The 18,407-nt window shown below is 39.6% G+C and overlaps 1 protein-coding gene across 6 annotated transcripts in view; it reads right to left on the bottom strand.

Moving 5' to 3' along the window:
* dst (dystonin) overlaps positions 1–18,407 on the bottom strand; it is a 642,458-nt gene that overhangs the window by 327,606 nt on the left and 296,445 nt on the right. For all 6 annotated transcript variants that reach the window (XM_043681258.1, XM_043681269.1, XM_043681284.1 and 3 more), the window contains 11 exons: positions 15,781–15,874; positions 15,484–15,638; positions 13,215–13,674; positions 12,378–12,506; positions 8,535–8,612; positions 8,258–8,419; positions 7,577–7,681; positions 7,334–7,429; positions 7,106–7,231; positions 5,491–5,643; positions 2,723–2,877 (listed from right to left, as the gene is read on the bottom strand). In XM_043681258.1, coding sequence (XP_043537193.1) covers positions 2,723–2,877; positions 5,491–5,643; positions 7,106–7,231; positions 7,334–7,429; positions 7,577–7,681; positions 8,258–8,419; positions 8,535–8,612; positions 12,378–12,506; positions 13,215–13,674; positions 15,484–15,638; positions 15,781–15,874 — 1,713 coding nt within the window. The remainder of the gene's footprint in view (positions 1–2,722; positions 2,878–5,490; positions 5,644–7,105; positions 7,232–7,333; positions 7,430–7,576; positions 7,682–8,257; positions 8,420–8,534; positions 8,613–12,377; positions 12,507–13,214; positions 13,675–15,483; positions 15,639–15,780; positions 15,875–18,407) is intronic.

The following is an 18,407-nucleotide window of genomic DNA, read 5'->3' on the forward strand; positions in this document are numbered from 1 at the left end:
CAGTTTTCATGTCAATATTTAAAGGAGAATGTACCACAATGGAGGCAAAAGTTCTACATTGGCCCCTTGGATAAAGGGTTTGTCTTATGATGAGAGGGGAATTAACTGGACCTAAACTCTCAAGACATTTAAAGAGTGAGAGATGGTCCCATTGAAATATTCAGAATTATGAAGCAGCTAAAGCGGATACTGAAATGTCTTTTTTTGTCCCTGGCTGGGAATCTAGAACAAGGAGACGCAGTCTCAGAATAAGTGGATAATCATTTAAAACTGAGATTAGGAAAAATTTCTTCATTCAAAGGTTGTGAATTTTTGGAATTCGCTACCCCAGAGAATTATGAATTCTCTATCATTGAATATATTGAAGGCTGACAAGGACAGATTATTAGTTTCTCAGAGAATTAATGGATGTAGTGAATTGGAAGAAAAGTGAAGTTGTAGCCCAAGATCAGCTGAAAATTGAATTTAATGATGGAATAGGCTCAGTTGGGTATTAATGTTTTCTCCTGCTCCGATGAAATGGGGAGTTCGTTCATTGGGAAGTTTGGTCAGTCCTCTTCAGACCACAAGGGGGCCTACTTGATACACATAAACCTATCAACAGGTTTTTGCACTTGTATTTCTATAGCCTCCATTACTTCCAGGGATGGCTACACAAACCTATCAACAGGTTTTTGCACTTGTATTTCTATAGCCTCCATTTATTCCAGGGATGGCCCAAACTATTGCATGGCTCATGAATTACTTTTCCCAGTGTGATCACATTGCAGTTTTAAAAAATACTGCAGCCAATGAATACACAAACAACAGCAGGATCAATGTCCAGATGACCATTTTTAGTGATACTGGAGCAGGCATAAACATTGTTAACGTCACTGGGGAAAACTGCTCTGTTCCTCCTTCAAGTTGTACCAAGGGACCTCTTATACTCCACTTAAAAGGAAGACAGGCTTCTGGTTAATATCTCATCTGAATGGACTGAGAAATAGGAAGACTACAAAATATCAGTACACCCAAAATCAAACCTAGCTAGTCTGGAGAATGAACCAAGAGCAGCCAGGTTGTTTTATTGTTCTTTTACTTTCTAGACTATGAAAAGAAATGTCTGTAATATTAGTACTTTGCAGAAGATCTGGATGCAGCAAAATACTCATGGAGAAGGTCAATGGTCATCATATGCCAGCTAATTTTATTAGATAGTTCTGTCAAATTATTGGAGAGAGAAAGATTCAGTGGCATAACTTGATTGCAAAATGTGAAATGATAATTGATAAATGTATCATTTGAAGAACTGAGAGAACAGCAGTACTTACTCATGTTATAGCTCTCAGCATGCAGTATACCTTTAAAAGGCATGCACATGAAATCATGGCAATGGGTAATGAAGTAGGTTTAACAAATAGAGTAAAGATCCCCTAGTGATCATAACATGATGGAATTTAATATTCAGTTCAAGAGTGAGAAACTTGGGTTGGAAACAATTGTGTTTAACTTAAATAAAAGGAATTAAAACGAAACAAGGATAATGTTAGATAAAGTGAACAGAGTGGATAAATTAGCAGGAAAGACAGTAAGCAAGGCAGGAGCAAACATTTAAGGAGGCAATTCATGACTGTCAGCAAAACTACATCACAGTAAGGAGGAAATATTCTAAGAGAGGGATACGCCAACCATGGCTAACCAAAGAAGTTAAGGAGAGTATCAAGTTGAAAGAAAAATCATATGATGAGGGAAAAGTCAGGTTAGCCCCTAAGACTGGGACAAATTCAGAATCCAAAGGAAGACAAGGGACGAAACAATGGCTTAGTGGTTAGCACTGTTGCCTCATAGTACTAGGACCCAAGTTTGATTCCAGCCTTGGGTGATTGTCTGGGTGGAGTTTGCACATTCTCCTCGTATCTACGTGGGTTTCTTCCTGGTGCTACAGTTTCCTCCCACAATCCAAGGATATGCAGGTTAGATGAATTGCCCACAGTGTTCAACGATATGTAGATTAGGTGCATTAGTCAGAGGTAAATGTGGGTAATAGGGTAGGGAAATGGGTTTTGGTGGGATACTGTTCGGAGGATCAGTGTGGACTTGGTGGGCTGAAGGGCCTGTTTCCCCATTGTAGGGACCTATGATTCTATGGAAAAATCCAGTTGATGGTGGCTGCCTGGAAGTCCCAAGGTGGGTGGGCAATGAACTAATGGCATAGCCCTGAGGTTGTTCAAGCTTTCAGATGGAGCCCCGGGGTGTAGGGTTGGGGTAAATCCATCCAGCAACAGGCTTGTGTCAGCAGAGAGTGCCTCCTGAATACAGCAGCCGGAACACCCTCACAGTCTAGTTGCCATTCCCCACCTGTAGATCCCCATGTATAGCCCTCCAGGCTAAGGTGACTCCTATTCTGTAACCCAGGAAAATTGATTACCTTTGTGGCACAATGGGACTTTCAGGATTTAAAGCAAAACAAAATCTATTTAAAGCAGACTATTTTGAAAAGCATATCTACAAACTGCCCAAGCACAACTTTTGACCAAAATCATCGCAAGATCTCTTGTTGAATGGAAGATTATTTCTGCTGCAAAAGACTGAATTGAAGATGGTTAAACTTGGTGCCATTTGCATCAATGCAGGCTCCAAGAGTAATTGATTTTCCAATTGTCTTCCATCTGGTTGCAAATCGAACAGTCATTATATGCAGCCATATAAAAACAGAGACAGACATATGCGTCCTTATTACCTGCTGGCCATTTCAATGGCTTCTTTGTTTGGTGGAGGTACTGAAAAGCAAACTGAAGGAACCATGGCCTCATTGCCTGTAGGACTGATAACCTTCCACTTAGCTCGGTGTGAGTTGTTTTCCAGTACACATTCATCATCTTTGTAGATTGTTATCTGTTTAAAAAAAAGAAATTAGTGCAGAAATTCAAACACAGTACCTATATTGCAACTTGTAATAAACATGTCCCAAGATGCTGCACAAAAGCATTATCAAGAAAAATTTGATTCTGAGCCACATAGGGTGATATTAGGACAAATGACCTAAAACTTGGTCATGAATGTAAAGCTTTACCATCTATCTTAAAAGGAGGAAAGAGACATATCAGAATGGAATGGTGCAAATTTCAGAGCTTAAGGTCTGGGTAGTAAAGAGTGTGGTGTTGGAAAAGCACAGCAGGTCAGGCAGCATCCTAGAAACAGGAGAATTCCGGGCATAAGCCCTTCATCAGGAATATGCCTGAAACGTTGACTCTCCTGCTCTTCAGATGCTGCCTGACCTGCTGAGCTTTTCCAGTGCCACACTTTTCAACGCTGATCTCTAGCTTCTGCAGTCGTCACTTTCTACTGGGTAGTAAAGTCAATTGTGGAACATGTAAAAAATTTGGGAACTTTCAAGAGTGTAGAATTTGAGGATTGCAGAGATCACGGCGGGTTGTGTTGCTGAAGGGCATTACAGAAAGTGATGGGTAATGCCATGGTGGAATTTGAAAATAAGAGTGGAAATTTTGAAAATGAGTTAATGTAAATCAGAAAGCATAGGCTTGGTAAAAGGGTCAAAGTGTGTTGAGAGTATATGACAGCATCAGATCATGCTAGCGTCTTGTGTTTTCCTCATATGACCTCATTTTTCCAATTGCCCCCCTCCCAGAACCTTTCCAGCCAATCAGAAAGTAGTTTTCATTATCTGATTGGATAATTCTGGACCATTGATAAAATAATAATTGATGATTAATAATTAAAATTGTACAAAAGTAAGAGGGGGGAAAGAAAACTTTTTTTAAAAAATGACTATGATTTTTATGCTGAGTTGCCTATTCGGCTCCAGCAGAGGTGGGAACCCTGCATAAAAAATACTCCTGGAATAGAAATCAAAGTCAAAAACAACATGCTTTCAAAAGATATCAGAGTGACAAACAGATTCAATAGTAACTTTCGAACAGAATTAAAAAATAACATACAAGGCTATGAGAAGAGAGCAGTGAGGTAGAACTAAGCTATTTCAAAGAGTCAGCACAAGCATGAATGGGCTGAATGGCCTCCTCCTATGCTGTATGATTCACTAAAGAAACAATTTTGCTCAATTGGTTCACATTGATGACACTTCCTCCTATCCAATCTATCTCACACATTCTACATAATATTATATTCCTTTCTACTTCATGGACTTATTCTTAAATATGTCTTTATGGGATAAACTTAATGGCTCCTGTGGTTGAGAGTTGACACATTCTCAACAGTCCCGAGATAAAAAGAAAGTTTCTCCTGAATCACTTCCTTGGATTTATTAGTAACTATCTTAGGTTTACAGTGTTTTACTTTGGCCATCCCCACAGCTGAAATGTCTTCACACCGAGCATATCAAATCCCCTGTAACTTTGAAGACCTCGACTATATCAGCCCTGAACCTTCTCTTCTGCAAAGTGCCCAGCTTGTTTATCTTTCCCTGATAGTTATACCCTCTTGTAACACGTTACAACTTGTTGTTATATTCAGTCAGTGAAAATATAGACTGTACTGCTGTGTAATAAATGCTGTAATTTATAGCAAACAAAGAGAAAAGAGGCTAGATTGTTGTAGGTCATTTGATCCCAGCAACTCTCAGTAATTAGTGTAGATCATAAAAGCCCAGACTTGACAGCACATTCAATTAGTTTTTGTTTGTCTAAGTCAATTCACAACTGTATGTATTGTATTATAATCATCACCCAATGAAAGATTACAAACCAAATTACAGGTTTGAGATTTCCACAAGGGATGTTTTGTCTCTCTTAGTACAAGACTAAGCGAGTTTTTAATCTTGAAATTTCTTCCCAGAAACTGAGAACTCCTGCCTGATTTTGTTCTGTACATGAAAAGATGAGTAACATTATCTATAAATTCAATGCAGCTATTGAAAAAGAAAGTCATATTGTAATTCAATCAGTAACTCATGAAAATCTTGGGGAAAGATTTTAAATTGTTCTCAATTTATGAAAAGGTCATGAACAATGATTCATATTTCCCAACTGCTCGTTGCAAACAAAAGGTAAATCCCCAAAGATGTTTCAGGTCACTGAATAGAGGTTAAAGACATATGGTGAAAAGAAAAATAACAAAGATCAGAAACGGGTATAAGGGGATCTTCAAGCATTCAAGCCATTTTAGTTAGATTTACCAAACTCAGCTTAGTGTCACTAAATGGTGATATTATCACTTTAACACTATAACCCCTGCACTAAGCTACCTATCCCTAATAGCCATTTTAAAAATGATATGGTTCTTCCAGCACAGAAACAGGCCATTCAGTCCAACTGGCCCAGGCTGCTGCTTTTTCATCACATCAGCTCCTCCCACCCTCCTTCACCTTTACCAGTATAGCCTTCGATGCCTTCCTTTCTTTTATCTAGTTCACCACTTTCTGTGGAAAGAGGTTTCCTCTGAAAATCCTGTTCGGTGTTTTGGTGGCTATTTCATACTTATGGTTTCTAGATTTAAATAAAACAGCTCACTGAGTACTTGATTGCAAACCTCAATTTGTTTGTAGTCACAGATGGCTTTGATGGGGATGGAGATCCTTGTGGGATTTTCAGGATTCCTGGGTTTGAGTTGCACAATGCTCTTCGCCCGACTCACAAGGCCTGCTACGTTGCTCCTGTACTGGAGAAGTTGTTCCTTCTCATCCTAAAATACATTAAAAAGAGTAGAAATATTCTTCAAACTAGTTGGACCAATTCCAATTGACACCTTACATATTTGCCTGTACCAGTTTGTACAGCCTATACTTGACAGTGCAAACATTGGTTAAGTGCTTTCTCTAGGCTTTGTACTAAAACAAGGGATGCCTGGACTGCACAATTGAGCTGATAGATTGTACACTACACGCCTTGTGGCAAAAGCCTGACCATGTGGCACGTATGGGAATACAGTACATGCAAGCACATGACATGAGCGCAGTTTCCTTCAAACATTGAATGCTGCACGCACTGGGAATAGCAAGTCTTCAACCATAAAGGAAGTCCTTATTGTTCAGTTACAGAAAGCAGATGTGGGAAACCCTGAAGCGATAGAGTTTATCATGCAAGGGTATTTCACCAAAAGTAGAGGGAGTTGCAGGGTTGCACTAGTGTGTTTCTTCAATACTCTCAAACAAAACTTAAGAAATAGGATTTAAGTTAACATAAGCAGCTTTGGAGCAGCTTGTTTATTCATCTATGTAGCAAATTAAACAGGGCAATCAAAGGATTTTACAGTTTATTCATTATTCAATATATAAGCTCACAATACAAACCATTATTTTAAAATAGCTCAGACAAATCGAGAGGATGATCAAACTCTTACTTGCCATTTTTAAAACACAAGCCTCTTACTTCAATGCTTAAGTCTACAACTTCTGGTGGAACATGTATTTGCTGTAACCCTGTTCCTCACTCGAAATCAGTAAGGATCTATTTCAGAAACATAGGAAGTGATAGGCAAAGAAGTCTGCAGGCCATCTGGTTTACTTTCTCCTATTCTAAAACTCACTTGATATAGTGATAATATGGTTATTGTAGTCATAGTGACCAATCTTTGTCAATAAGTCTACAAAAGACCCAGACATGAGCTGAGGAGAAACGTGGACCCAGAGACAGAGAGCTTTGCAAACCACTGGTCCAAACTGAGCTGATTCTCCTAAATGTGGATCTCATAGCTATATCTCAAAATTACTTTCAGCAACTTAAGTTGCAGAGTGTAAGAAATCAAACTAGTTTTCACTTGAATGAATTCACATTAATGGGTTCACCTTTTTCCCCTTGGCGCATGTTCCACAGTTGGCCACTTGTTCAATGAAATACTGTCACCTGCAGAGTAGTTTTGAATTAATCCCAGTTGAATACAGGTTGTGCCCTCTGGATCCTCCATTCTGAAGGTGGTGAAACTACTTGTCATGGACAGCATTATCTTGTCTTTTTAGAGTTCTCATAACATCTGGGACCACCCCATATTGGAACGCTATTTGTTTATGCCTGCTAATGCATTCATTCTGAAGCACTCTTCATTAGACATGAATTCAATTTTAAAAACCGGCTGGGGTAATCCTTTCTCCATCAATTCCTATTTCTGTATTTTAAACCCTGCTGCCCTGCACCAGTGAGAATTTTACCATGGAATCCTGAACCAGGTCCTCCAGTCTCACTAGGCTGCTGGACTTGTCACAACTGTACTTCCTCTTTATTGTATCCTGCAGGTTCCTCAAATAATCCATGGATTCTTTGGCATCATTGTAAAACTAGACATGACACAAGAAAAGAAAAAGCATGAGTTCAGTAAGACAGGCCACGCACAGCATTCTACAAAAAGAGTTTTCTACCAACGTGGATAGAACATATACCTCGAAGTAAGCTGTGTTTTCTTTCAGATGTCTTTCAACGCAGGAGCAGAGCTGCAGGATCCAACTCCACTGTGTTTGCATGGCTGCTTTGAAAGCCTGAAAAAAAACATGAGAACTCCAGTCTTACCTCTGAAAGGGATTAAAGCAGACACCATTACCCAGCTTCACCCATAATGCAGCAGAACAAACAGGCTGGCTGGAACCTGGCAAGCAGACCACACTGGAGTAAGTTATTACAATTACCTCGATGGTGGATCGAGCAGGATGACGACTTAGGAGCAGCTGATCTGCCATGTCCTGCACTGATCTCATGAGGATGTCCTTATCTTCCAGCTGTCGCATCAATTCCTGTCACAAACCGGAAGAAAACAAAATCTCAGAATCTAGAAACTGAAGCCGGAAGGGAAAACCCTCCCCTTAAACATTTGTATGACAGTGGACATTGGCTTACAGTTAGCCAATTCTATTTTCACTCGTTGGAAGTTATCAATTCAGAGGGCAGTACTTTTACAGCAAAATTGTGGGATGAAATCTTACTCCAGAGGGAGTACTGCAATGTCAGGGTGGTCACCTTTCAAAAGGGACATCAAAATAAAGCACTATCCGCTCTCAGAAGTGAACATAAAAATAAGTCCATGGCATTACATTGAAAGGAGATCTTTCCAGCATCCTGGCTCACATTTATCCCAGTACTAATAACAAATTGCAGTATTTGGGATCTTATTCTGTGTTAATTGGCAGCTGTATATCTACATTAGGACAGTGACTACACTTCAAAATAACTTAACTGGTGAAGGAGTATTTTGTGACCTCCTTCTATTACTTTTACACAAGACTGATTAAGGATTATTTACCACCTTTCTTTCTACCATGTGCTACAAACATAACCGTGAGCTAGGAGTTTAATCCACAACTGTTACATACAGCATGGTATTCCTTCTTTCTCAACATGCTGGAGTTCCTGTCACTCCAGTCATAAGCCACTTCCTCCTCCTCCTTCTCATTCAGCCAGATGAGCTCATTAGTGGCTTTGGTCACAAAATTTTGCAGGTCGTCAAGGTGAGAGGCTCGATTCCGGGAAGAAGCCTTCAGATTTTTGAATAGAAAATGAAAAATTAAATGTGCAATTAAAATGAGTTATCCCGAATACAACTGTAACATCTCAACAGGTTTGGAGAAGGAAGTAGCAACAAGATCTCACCAAAAGCTTGATGTACTGACTCTCCAGCATGCTCAACTTCTCTGAATAACTTTCACTTAGTGATGGGGTCATCTGTCCCTATTTAAATAAAAACATCTTCATGTTATAACAGAAAAACAAATGAGATTTAATTTAGCAAATGAAAAGTACATTTCACTGAGAATGAGGTGTCCTCAACGAAAGACTCCACTTCATCAGTCAAGAAAGCATACTAATGTCTCTACTTCCACCTCCTTCAATATTCGAGTTGATCTTTCTCTGCACCTTCTCTCTAGCTGTAACACTATATTCTGCATTCTGTTCTATTACCCTTATGTACTTATGCAAGGTATGATTTGCCTGGTTAGAATGCAAACAATACTTTTCACTGTGTCTCGATACATGGGACAATTAAAAAAATCAAATCAGATCAAAACAAAATCATCCTCTGACCAAATTCTCCATCATTAAATAGACAGGTAGAACATATAATTGAAATTGCTAACAGAATGCTAGCGTATATTTTAAGAGGAGTGGAATAGAAATGGTACTGTTACATTGCAGGTAAAACCATATCTGAAATGACTGTGCTATTCACATTGGTGCTGGATAGTGAGAAAGCACATTTACCAGAATAATATCATGTCTAAATGGTTGACATAATGAGAACACATTGCAAAGACCAAGCTTGTATTCTCTGCATACAGAATGTTAACAGATGGCCTAATTCAGATACTTAGGGTGATTAAAGGAACTGATACATTAGATAGGAGAACAACTATTTCCTGTTTGGAGAGTCCAGAACAAGAGCACATCATCTTGAATTATAGTTAGTCATTCAGGGGTGGCAACAGAGTGCAGTCCTTCACAAAGAGAACGATGTCAAATAACAAAACAGAGGTTGATCAGTCTTTATAACGGGTAATAAACAAAAAACCGCAGATACTGGAGATTTGAAAAACACAGAAACAGAAATTGCTAGAGAAACTCAGCACTTGTGGAGAGAAAACAGAGTTAACGTTTTGAGACCAGCAACCCTTCTTCAGAACTCGAACCGGTCACTGGGGTTGAAATGTTAACTCTGTTTTCTCCCCACTGATGGTATCAAACATGCTGAGTTTCTTCAGTCAATTCTGCTTTTGATCAGTTTTTGTTTGGCATTAAAGATTATGGCCACAAGGTCAGCAAATGGGGTTAAGACACAAATCAGCCATGACCTATGTGAAAGACAGACTGAATGGTTTACAGCTCTCCCTCTGGTTGTAAGTTTGCTCGCTGAGGTGGAAGGTTTGTTTTCTGACATTTTGTCACCATGCTAGGTAACATCATCAGTGAGCCTCATTGAAACACTGGTATTCTGTCCTGCTTTCTATTTGTGTCTCTTGGTCTGTTAACATGGGAGATATCATTGCTGGTTCTTTTTCTCAGATGTTTGTAAATGGGGTCCAAATCGATGTGCTTATTGATGGAGTTTCGGTTTGAATGCCAGGCCTCTAGGAATTCCCGTACATTTCTCTGTTTAGCCTATCCGAGGGTGGATGTGTTGTCCCAGTCGAAATGGTGGCCTTCTTTGTCTATATGTAAAGATACTATGATAGTGGATCATGTCTTTTGGTGGCTAGTTGGTGTCTGTGTATCCTGATGGCTAGTTTTCTGCCTGTCTGTCTGAGGTAGTGTTCGTTACAGTCCTTGAAGAGCATCTTGTAAATGACATTCGTTTTGCTGGTTGTTGGTATAGTGTCCTTTAGGTTCATCAGTAGCTATTTCAATGTGTTGGTAGGTTTGTGAACTACCATGATGCCAAGGGGATCGGAGTAGTCTTGCTGTCATCTCAAAGATGTCTTTGACATATGGTAGTGTGGCTAGAGTTTCTGGGCATGTTGTGTCTACTATGTGTCTACAAAAACTCTAACCACACTACCATACATCAAAGATATTTCGGAGATGACGTCCAGACTACTCCAACCCCATGGTATTATGGTAGATGAAGAATCACACCTCTATGAAAGCGAATGGATGAGCATAGGTTGGAGACCAGTCTGCGGATCCTTTCTTCCATTTAGCTGCAAGTATGTCAGCTCAGAAACAAGGATGATTCGGAGATGCCGGTTTTGGACTGGGGTGTACAAAGTTAAAAATCACACAACACCAGGTTATAGTCCAACAGGTTTAATTGGAAGCACACTAGCTTTCGGAGCGACGCTCCTTCATCAGGTGATTGTGTGGTTTTTGAGCAAAGTGCAATGTAACTCTGAAAGTACCAAAAAAATTCACCACACACAATATATATGTGTGCATGTGGGTCTTTGTCTGTCTGTGTGTGTGTCTGTCTGGGGTACACCCCCACCCCAGACAGACACACACACAGACAGACAAAGACCCACATGTCGAACTCTGAGCTCAAAAAACTGCATGAATTTATGTAAAACTCTGTTATTTCATTTTTTAGATTGGAATCAATCTAAACATCAGGTCATAGACAGAGAACACAGGGGGCTAACACCTTCAACATATTGTCTAGCTATCACCATTGTTAACAGCTAACCCGAGAATGCAACTTTAAAAAAAAAGGTTTTGTGATTTACACATGAAAGAAGTGAAAGTATCACTGTATTCTAATGTATAATTTCAGTTACATCACACTGCAAATTTTTGCTATAAATTCTGTGTTACGATCGAGCTCTCCACAATCACCTGATGAAGGAGCGTCACTCCGAAAGCTAGTGTGCTTCCAATTAAACCTGTTGGACTATAACCTGGTGTTGTGTGATTTTTAACTAGAAACAAGGAGTTAGTCATCAAGCTCAGGTAAAGTTGGAAAGCAACATAGTAATACCTAGAATGTGTGGCACAGGCTCGATTGCTCCATGCCACTATTTATGACGCACAACAAGCATCTCCGATCCTAATCAATTGAACCTACCCTGATTCCTTGATCCCTCACATGTTTATCCAGCTTCCCTTCAAATAGATCTGCGGCATTCTCCTCAACTATAAAGTGACAGTGAGATTCCACTTAGCAATAATTGTTTGTGTGCACAGGTTTCTGCTGACTTCCTTCTTGGATGTATTAGTTATGATCTTATATTGATGATATTCCCAGTTTTGAGCTTCACAACAAGTAGAAACATGTCTCTCCAATCTGCCAAACCCTTTTATAACTGCTACTGAGCCATCAGTCTTTTCCTTTCGACAGAAAAATGGCCCCAGCCTGTTAAAGATTACCTGGTTTTATTTCTGAGAGATGCACCTTCTCTGCAGCTCTAACATTATATCTGGCACTCTGTTCTGCTACCCTGATGCACTTTGTATGGTACAATCTGCTGCATAATGCTCAAAACAACACTTTTCAGTGTATCTCAGTACATGTGCCAACAATAAATCAAACACCAACTCAAATTATAATTATCAATCAAAATGTGAATGGAATGACAAAAAAAAAGCTCCAACTCAGAAAACAAAATGAAAATATTAAACTGCACTTCCAAATGGGAGCCAGGCTCGGTACAAATAGTGAGATTTTTTTTAATAAGGTGGCACAATACCTAATGCTGATGAGGTACACCAACAAAACTTCTTAATCACCTGAAGAGACTCCTACACCACAGAATCACATCATAAAATGGTACAGTACATAAGGATGCCATTCAGCCCATCAGGTTCCTCTGACCATGCTATCCAATTAAGCCAATTTCGCCCACCTGCCCTGCTTTCCCCATCTCTTTGTCCCATAATCCTTCGTTGAGACAAAAACAAAAACACAGCTATTAAAACACTTGGAGGAAATGAACAAATATTGAACTCGACAAAGTCCAATTCACTGCAAGTGATTCAAAATTATCTGCTGATTTTCAGGTTAATTACCTCAGCAGATTTGGCTTCTTTGATGCTTGATTCAAAGTCTTCAATTGCTCTGTGGACATTTTTGTGATTTTCCAAGTGACTGTCGATGCTCGGTAAATCAGAGCCCCACTCGGCACGATCAAGCTGCACCTGGATTTAACAAACAAAAATAGAAAACCTCTTAAATCAATACCATTAAAATCAATTCACAGCAAAGCTAGAGGCCTTTTGGCCCAACAGATGTGAGTGGTCTCCTTTTGCTTGGTCACCACTGACAATTCTCACCCCACTGCCTCACTGCAGCCAAGGTACAGTGTGGTACAGACGCAGATTTTAGACAGCGTTCCGACATGTGAAGTGGTGAGATATCAATGCACATCTTTCTGTCAATTCTAGTTTTTTTAATAAATAAATCACAATTCCTGCTGCCTAGAAGGGAAAAAAGGTTTCAGCTACCTGAAACTGTACTGAGAAAGGTTTCTCCGTGAAGTCAGACTAGAACACCTGCTCCTGTTGAATTTAGTGCCTTGCAGGTGAATGATTTAGCACCAGGGGCCAACAGAGAAATTCATTTTGTACAGTTGAAGCCACTGAAACAAGTTCTCTATTAAGTTCTAACAGCATTGCATTGAAGACCTTCCAAGGGAGCAGAAACTAATAAATTTAATAATCAAAGCCCCAACTCAGAAAACGAGAAATAAGAAAAACAAAACTAGAATCTACAGAGAAAGCCAAACAACAATCTAGTCACACCGGTGAAAGATCCTTATATTATCAAAGAAAATAAAATAAAAGTGCCATAAAAATTAAGATGACAAAAAGAAACCAAAGTATACAATGTTTTATTGCACTACTTACCTGCATATCTTCCACCCAGCTTATTAAGTCCTGCAAAAAGTTCATGTTGATCTCCTCCTCTGTCAGAGACTGGTCGATGAATTGTGACCTCAGCAACGGTTTCCTAATCTGCATCAGTTTTACTGTCTGGATTGAATCTGGGTCCATACAGGGGACAAAGCCTTGAATGAAGCCATGTGCCAGAATGGGTTTTAAGCCAGAGGAGAGTGTTGCAGGCAAGCTGGGCGTGAGAACTGGGGTCAATCCATGGGTCAAACTTGGTGTCAAGCTCCGAGATAAACTGGAAGTCAAGGATGGTGTCAAACTCTGGGAAAAACCTGATGAGAAACTCTGATTCAGGCTTTGATTTAGCCCAGCCATCATCAACTGAGTCTGTTCTGAAGATAAGGTGCGCCCTTTATTGTATAGCGATGAACAATCAGACTTCAGCAACATCAACTCATCACGCAGCTTTGCAACTCTATGGACAGAAAGTAAGTCATATTACATTCATTTAATTTCACATTTGAATTTTTCCAATTGTCTGCCTTCTAAAAGGTAAAGTAAATTATATTTTTAAAGGAGATTTTCAACAGAGAAATAATATTTATTACTGTAGTTAATTGAGTTCATCAATTAAAGAAATGCTAGTTATGGGAAAACAAATGTTTCCTAACCCTTTGCAATCACTGTCAGCATGAATGATGACCAACAGAAAGTAACAAACTATCATTTATATGGCACTTTTCACAACCCAAGTTTGTCCCAGAGTGTTTTTCAGCAAAGAAGTATTTTTGAAATGTTGTCACTGTTGTATTGTGGGAAACTTCACACAATCAATTTGTGCACAGCATGCTCCTACTAACAGCAATTCCATTATGACCAAACATTCTGTTCCAATGACGTCAGTTAAGTCAAGATATCCTGCTACAAGGTACTGTGTAGAACATCTCTGCTCGAATATGAAGTAAAACTACAGGATCCTTTCGAGTCAAGTTAAATTGAGTTCAGGGTAAAAGGTTTCCTTGTGCTCAAACCAACATCATATCTGGAAGTCAATCTCAGAAGATCACCTGCCATGACTCTACATTATTTGCTCCTATATTTGCCATTATTGGAACATGTCTGAATGGAGCGGACAACTCTCTGTGACTTAGCCTCCAAATATTATCAAGTTGGTGTGGAATTTACAACAAAATCTATCCAATCCATTATTCTGGTGGTTCAGCTCCATGACAGACCGCTCTCATTCAATGTACTTTATTTAATCACTTCAACATGTATTTTTGTATTTTGTTTTCCTCACATATGCTCTGATCTAATATCCCTCCATGATGCATCATTATTTTATCACGAAGTAGCTCCTTTGAAGCATTTCCACACTGCTATTTCCCTCCAAGTAAATCTTCATCTAATATGGTCCAGCCAACAACAAATGTACGGTTCTGAGGAAGGTCACAAGGCCCAAAATGTTATCTTTGATTTCGCTCCACTGATGCTGCCAAATCCACTGAGCTTCTCCAGCAATTTTCATTCTTGTCTCTGACTACAGCATCGATGGTTCTTTTGGTTTTGACAAATTTACATAGTGTAGATTTTTATCTTCGAGAAATTGAAGCAACTTGCATTGAAATAAAAGTAATGTAGGAATTGAGAAACCAGTGGTCATCATCAACAGCAGAGTACTAATCGATCCAGTTTGCCCAACAGAGGTCAGGAAGCTGACTTCATGATCTTTGAGTTAACTGATCTCAGCTGGACAGCAGCAAGTGGGGCGTTACAATTTGCCTCAGTACCCCTGGATTGGGATGGGGAAGGGAGGATGTGGGAGGCTGCTTCTCCCCCTTGTTCCCATTCAGCATCCTTGGCTGGATGTTCAATCATGAATCTGGCACTTGACTACAGCATCAGAACAACTGGCTCATCTTCACCAGACAATGATATCCTACAATCCAATAATGGCTACGTTTCAAAAGGACTGCATTGGTTGTAAAGCTCTTGTCGGCATCGTGAAATCCATTCCAAAAATGCAAGCACTTCCTTTCTTTCTCGTGGGCTCTTGGACAATGGATTGAGCAGCAGCACTTTGTCGAATAAACAGAGGCATGGAGGGGAGAAAATATTTTAAAAAGAACATTGACATCATAAACAACTGAAAACCACATGGACGAAAGATGTGGCCTTTTGAAGTTGTCAGTTCATATTTTCATTCAAGATTAATTTCAGTTAATTCTAAGATTATTTATGATCATTATTTTTACAATTTTGTCAGCATGGTCCAGGGTCCTACCTTTGAACAAGTTGGTCTGCCTGATAATACTTTCCATCGATTAGAATCTGGACATCAACAATCTGTTGACGGATGAGATTTTCAGATTCTAGAAGGTACCCTGCAACCTCTGTCTCATTCTGAAACTGAAGTCCTGATTCCATCCGCTTTGCATCCTGAAACAATTTGGACATTTGAAAAAGGAGAAACGCTGTTAACACACAACAGTTATAAAACCCAAAACCCGTGCATTTAACATCAAACAGCCTGCCGTTTGCCAGATCAAATCTGACACAGAGTGCACAGCATGTTACTTACAAGTTGGTATGAATTTCGCGCTCGTAACAGTTTATCTTCACATGCCACATTGTCACACTGAAGTCTGCAGGCGATTTGTTGCAGCATTTCAAGTCTAGAGGGAGAATTTTTGTTTAGGAAAAGAAGTGAGAATAAGACTCAATCAGAACAGGGATAATTGCAATTGTGCTGCAATAACGAATAAATGACTGATTCAGCTACACATTAGTTATTTCGCTTGATTTCTACTTTTAGTGACTTCAACAGAAACAAAAATGGAGAGATGTACACCAGCAGCTGATGAGATATAAACAATTTATGCATTTTCCAAAGTGACCTCCTTGGATTTTGATAATGCTCTGTTATTCAGACTAAAATCCAATCAGTTGTGATTCATTTACTTTTCTCTAGTCAGACCAAAGCGAAGTGACTCTCTTCTATGATGACTGACTGTGAGGATCTAATTGCTTTATGTAACAGGGGAAAGCTGAGGGAAGACAGAAAACCTGCCAATCCGACCATGAACGTTCTCAGCTCCAATCATAAAAAAAAGACAAAAATAGAAAATGAATAAATATCTCTATCTTAAGTACAGAAAGAGATATCCAAATGACACAAAGTACCGGTCTGAGCAGCTCATGGATTTTTTTGACAACAAAATTGAGATTGTATCAGCTGCCTCTGCTGGTTCCCTTCCTTGCCTAAGCTGACAAGATCAAACTTTCTGTTAGGTTCCTGCTGTCTGATCCCCCAACTCACATCTTATTCTACTTTTTGTTTTAAATCTCCCCTCATACGCTTTCAGGTTTTGTTCACAAGATCCATCTCCTGTTCCTCAATCCTATTTTTTCCAGGGAGCTGGTCACCCAGTTTCACCACCAAGTTGCCATAGTGGGTGATATTGCCAGCAGTTCTCTCTTCATGAACTTCCCTCTCTTCTTCCCATCTGTCATCAACTATCCTCACCTCAGAAAACCAGCTCTCAGCTTCCAAATCCATACCAATCTTATCCAGGTTTGATCCCTCCAGTCTAATTACCATCCCAGCACAAAATGTTCAAAACAACTCTTAGCAAAGTCATAATGTGACAATGACAAATGTCAAATTCCCTCACAAATTTGTGTCATCACCCAGACCACCCATTTCCATTTCTATAGAATTACTCAACTCCACTCCTGCCTCAGTTCATCAGTAGCTGAAAGCCTCATCAATGCGTCCATTATTTATGGATTTGATTATGCTAATGCACTCAACATTCTATCTTCCGTAAATCTGAGCCACCCAAAATTCTGTTGCCTGTGTCCTACTCACACCAAGGTCCATTCACCCTTCACCCTGGCACTCATTGCTTTACACCAACTCAATTTCAAATTTCTCAACCTTGTGTTCAAAGTCCTCCATGGCCTCACCCTTCCCTATCCCTGTAATCTCCACCATTTATACAACTCCCTGTGATAGCTGTGCTCCTCCAAATTGGACTTCTTAAGCTTCCCCAAATTTAATCACTCAAACATTTGTCTGCGCTTTAAGCTTGAGCTTATAGTATTGGAATTCCCCCTTAAACGTCTCTGTCATTTGAACATTTTGTAAGAAGTCCCTTAACCTACCTCTTTGACCCTCTTTTTAGTTACCAGATCCCAATATTTCCTTATGTGTTTCAATATCAAATTTTGTTTTGTAACATGCTTGTGCAATGCTGTGTTCCTACTTTATCAGCTCCATTTTAAAAAAATAGTTACTGCTGTTATAAGAAATGCTGTTCCAAACAAAGTGCAGTTCCTTAGCAAGGGCCACCTTAGGCAAATATTAAGATATAATTGAGATCACAGGGATTAAAAAAGAGTAATAAAATCAGTACAGGGACAATAGACATTAAAACTCAAGCAAATTGAATGCAAAAGCCAATATCAGAGTGCAAGTTTTTGGTGGGGGAGCTGTGGTGCAATGGGAGTCAGGGATCTACAGAAGGGAATTCATAGAAACATAGTATGATTTAGCAAAGAAGACCATTCAATCCAGCATGCTACATCATTCAGTGAATTTATTACGCTATATTCAGTCACATCTCAGAAACAGATACAACAGATTAATAAAATTCTCTTCATAATTGAAGTTATTTAGCTGTCACATATAATGCAATAGAATCACAGATTATTACACCACAAGAGGTGACAATTTAATTCAACATGCCTGTTAGAATTTATGGAAGAACTTACTAAATTAGTCCCAGCATCTCCCAATCTGCCCATCTGCCCCCCCCCCCCCTACAAATCTGCAAATATTTATTCAGGACCATCTATCCCTGTTGAAATTTACGAGTGAATTGCTTCCAGTACCTTTCAGACCAGACAGTGCACCGATTACATCCAGAAGGCACACTGCATAAGTGCCCACTCTGCACACATAAACATACCTGCTAACATCCATGTCACTGCTGGAGGATGTCCAAGAATTCATGAAGGTTCTCCCTCCAGAGCTGCTAGGTGAGAAGCTCTCAATAGAGCTGGTGCTATTGCTGGTGCTGTTGCACAGGGAGTTGGAGTTGTTGCCACCAAAGGCTATTGCCTGGTCATTCAGTTTCAACATGACCTGCAGCAACCCAGTTGTCAAACCCAAAGACCCCACCTCACCTCTGCAATCAATGCAGC

The sequence above is a fragment of the Chiloscyllium plagiosum genome, chromosome 3, assembly GCF_004010195.1.
Source record: "Chiloscyllium plagiosum isolate BGI_BamShark_2017 chromosome 3, ASM401019v2, whole genome shotgun sequence".
Taxonomy (NCBI): domain Eukaryota; kingdom Metazoa; phylum Chordata; class Chondrichthyes; order Orectolobiformes; family Hemiscylliidae; genus Chiloscyllium; species Chiloscyllium plagiosum.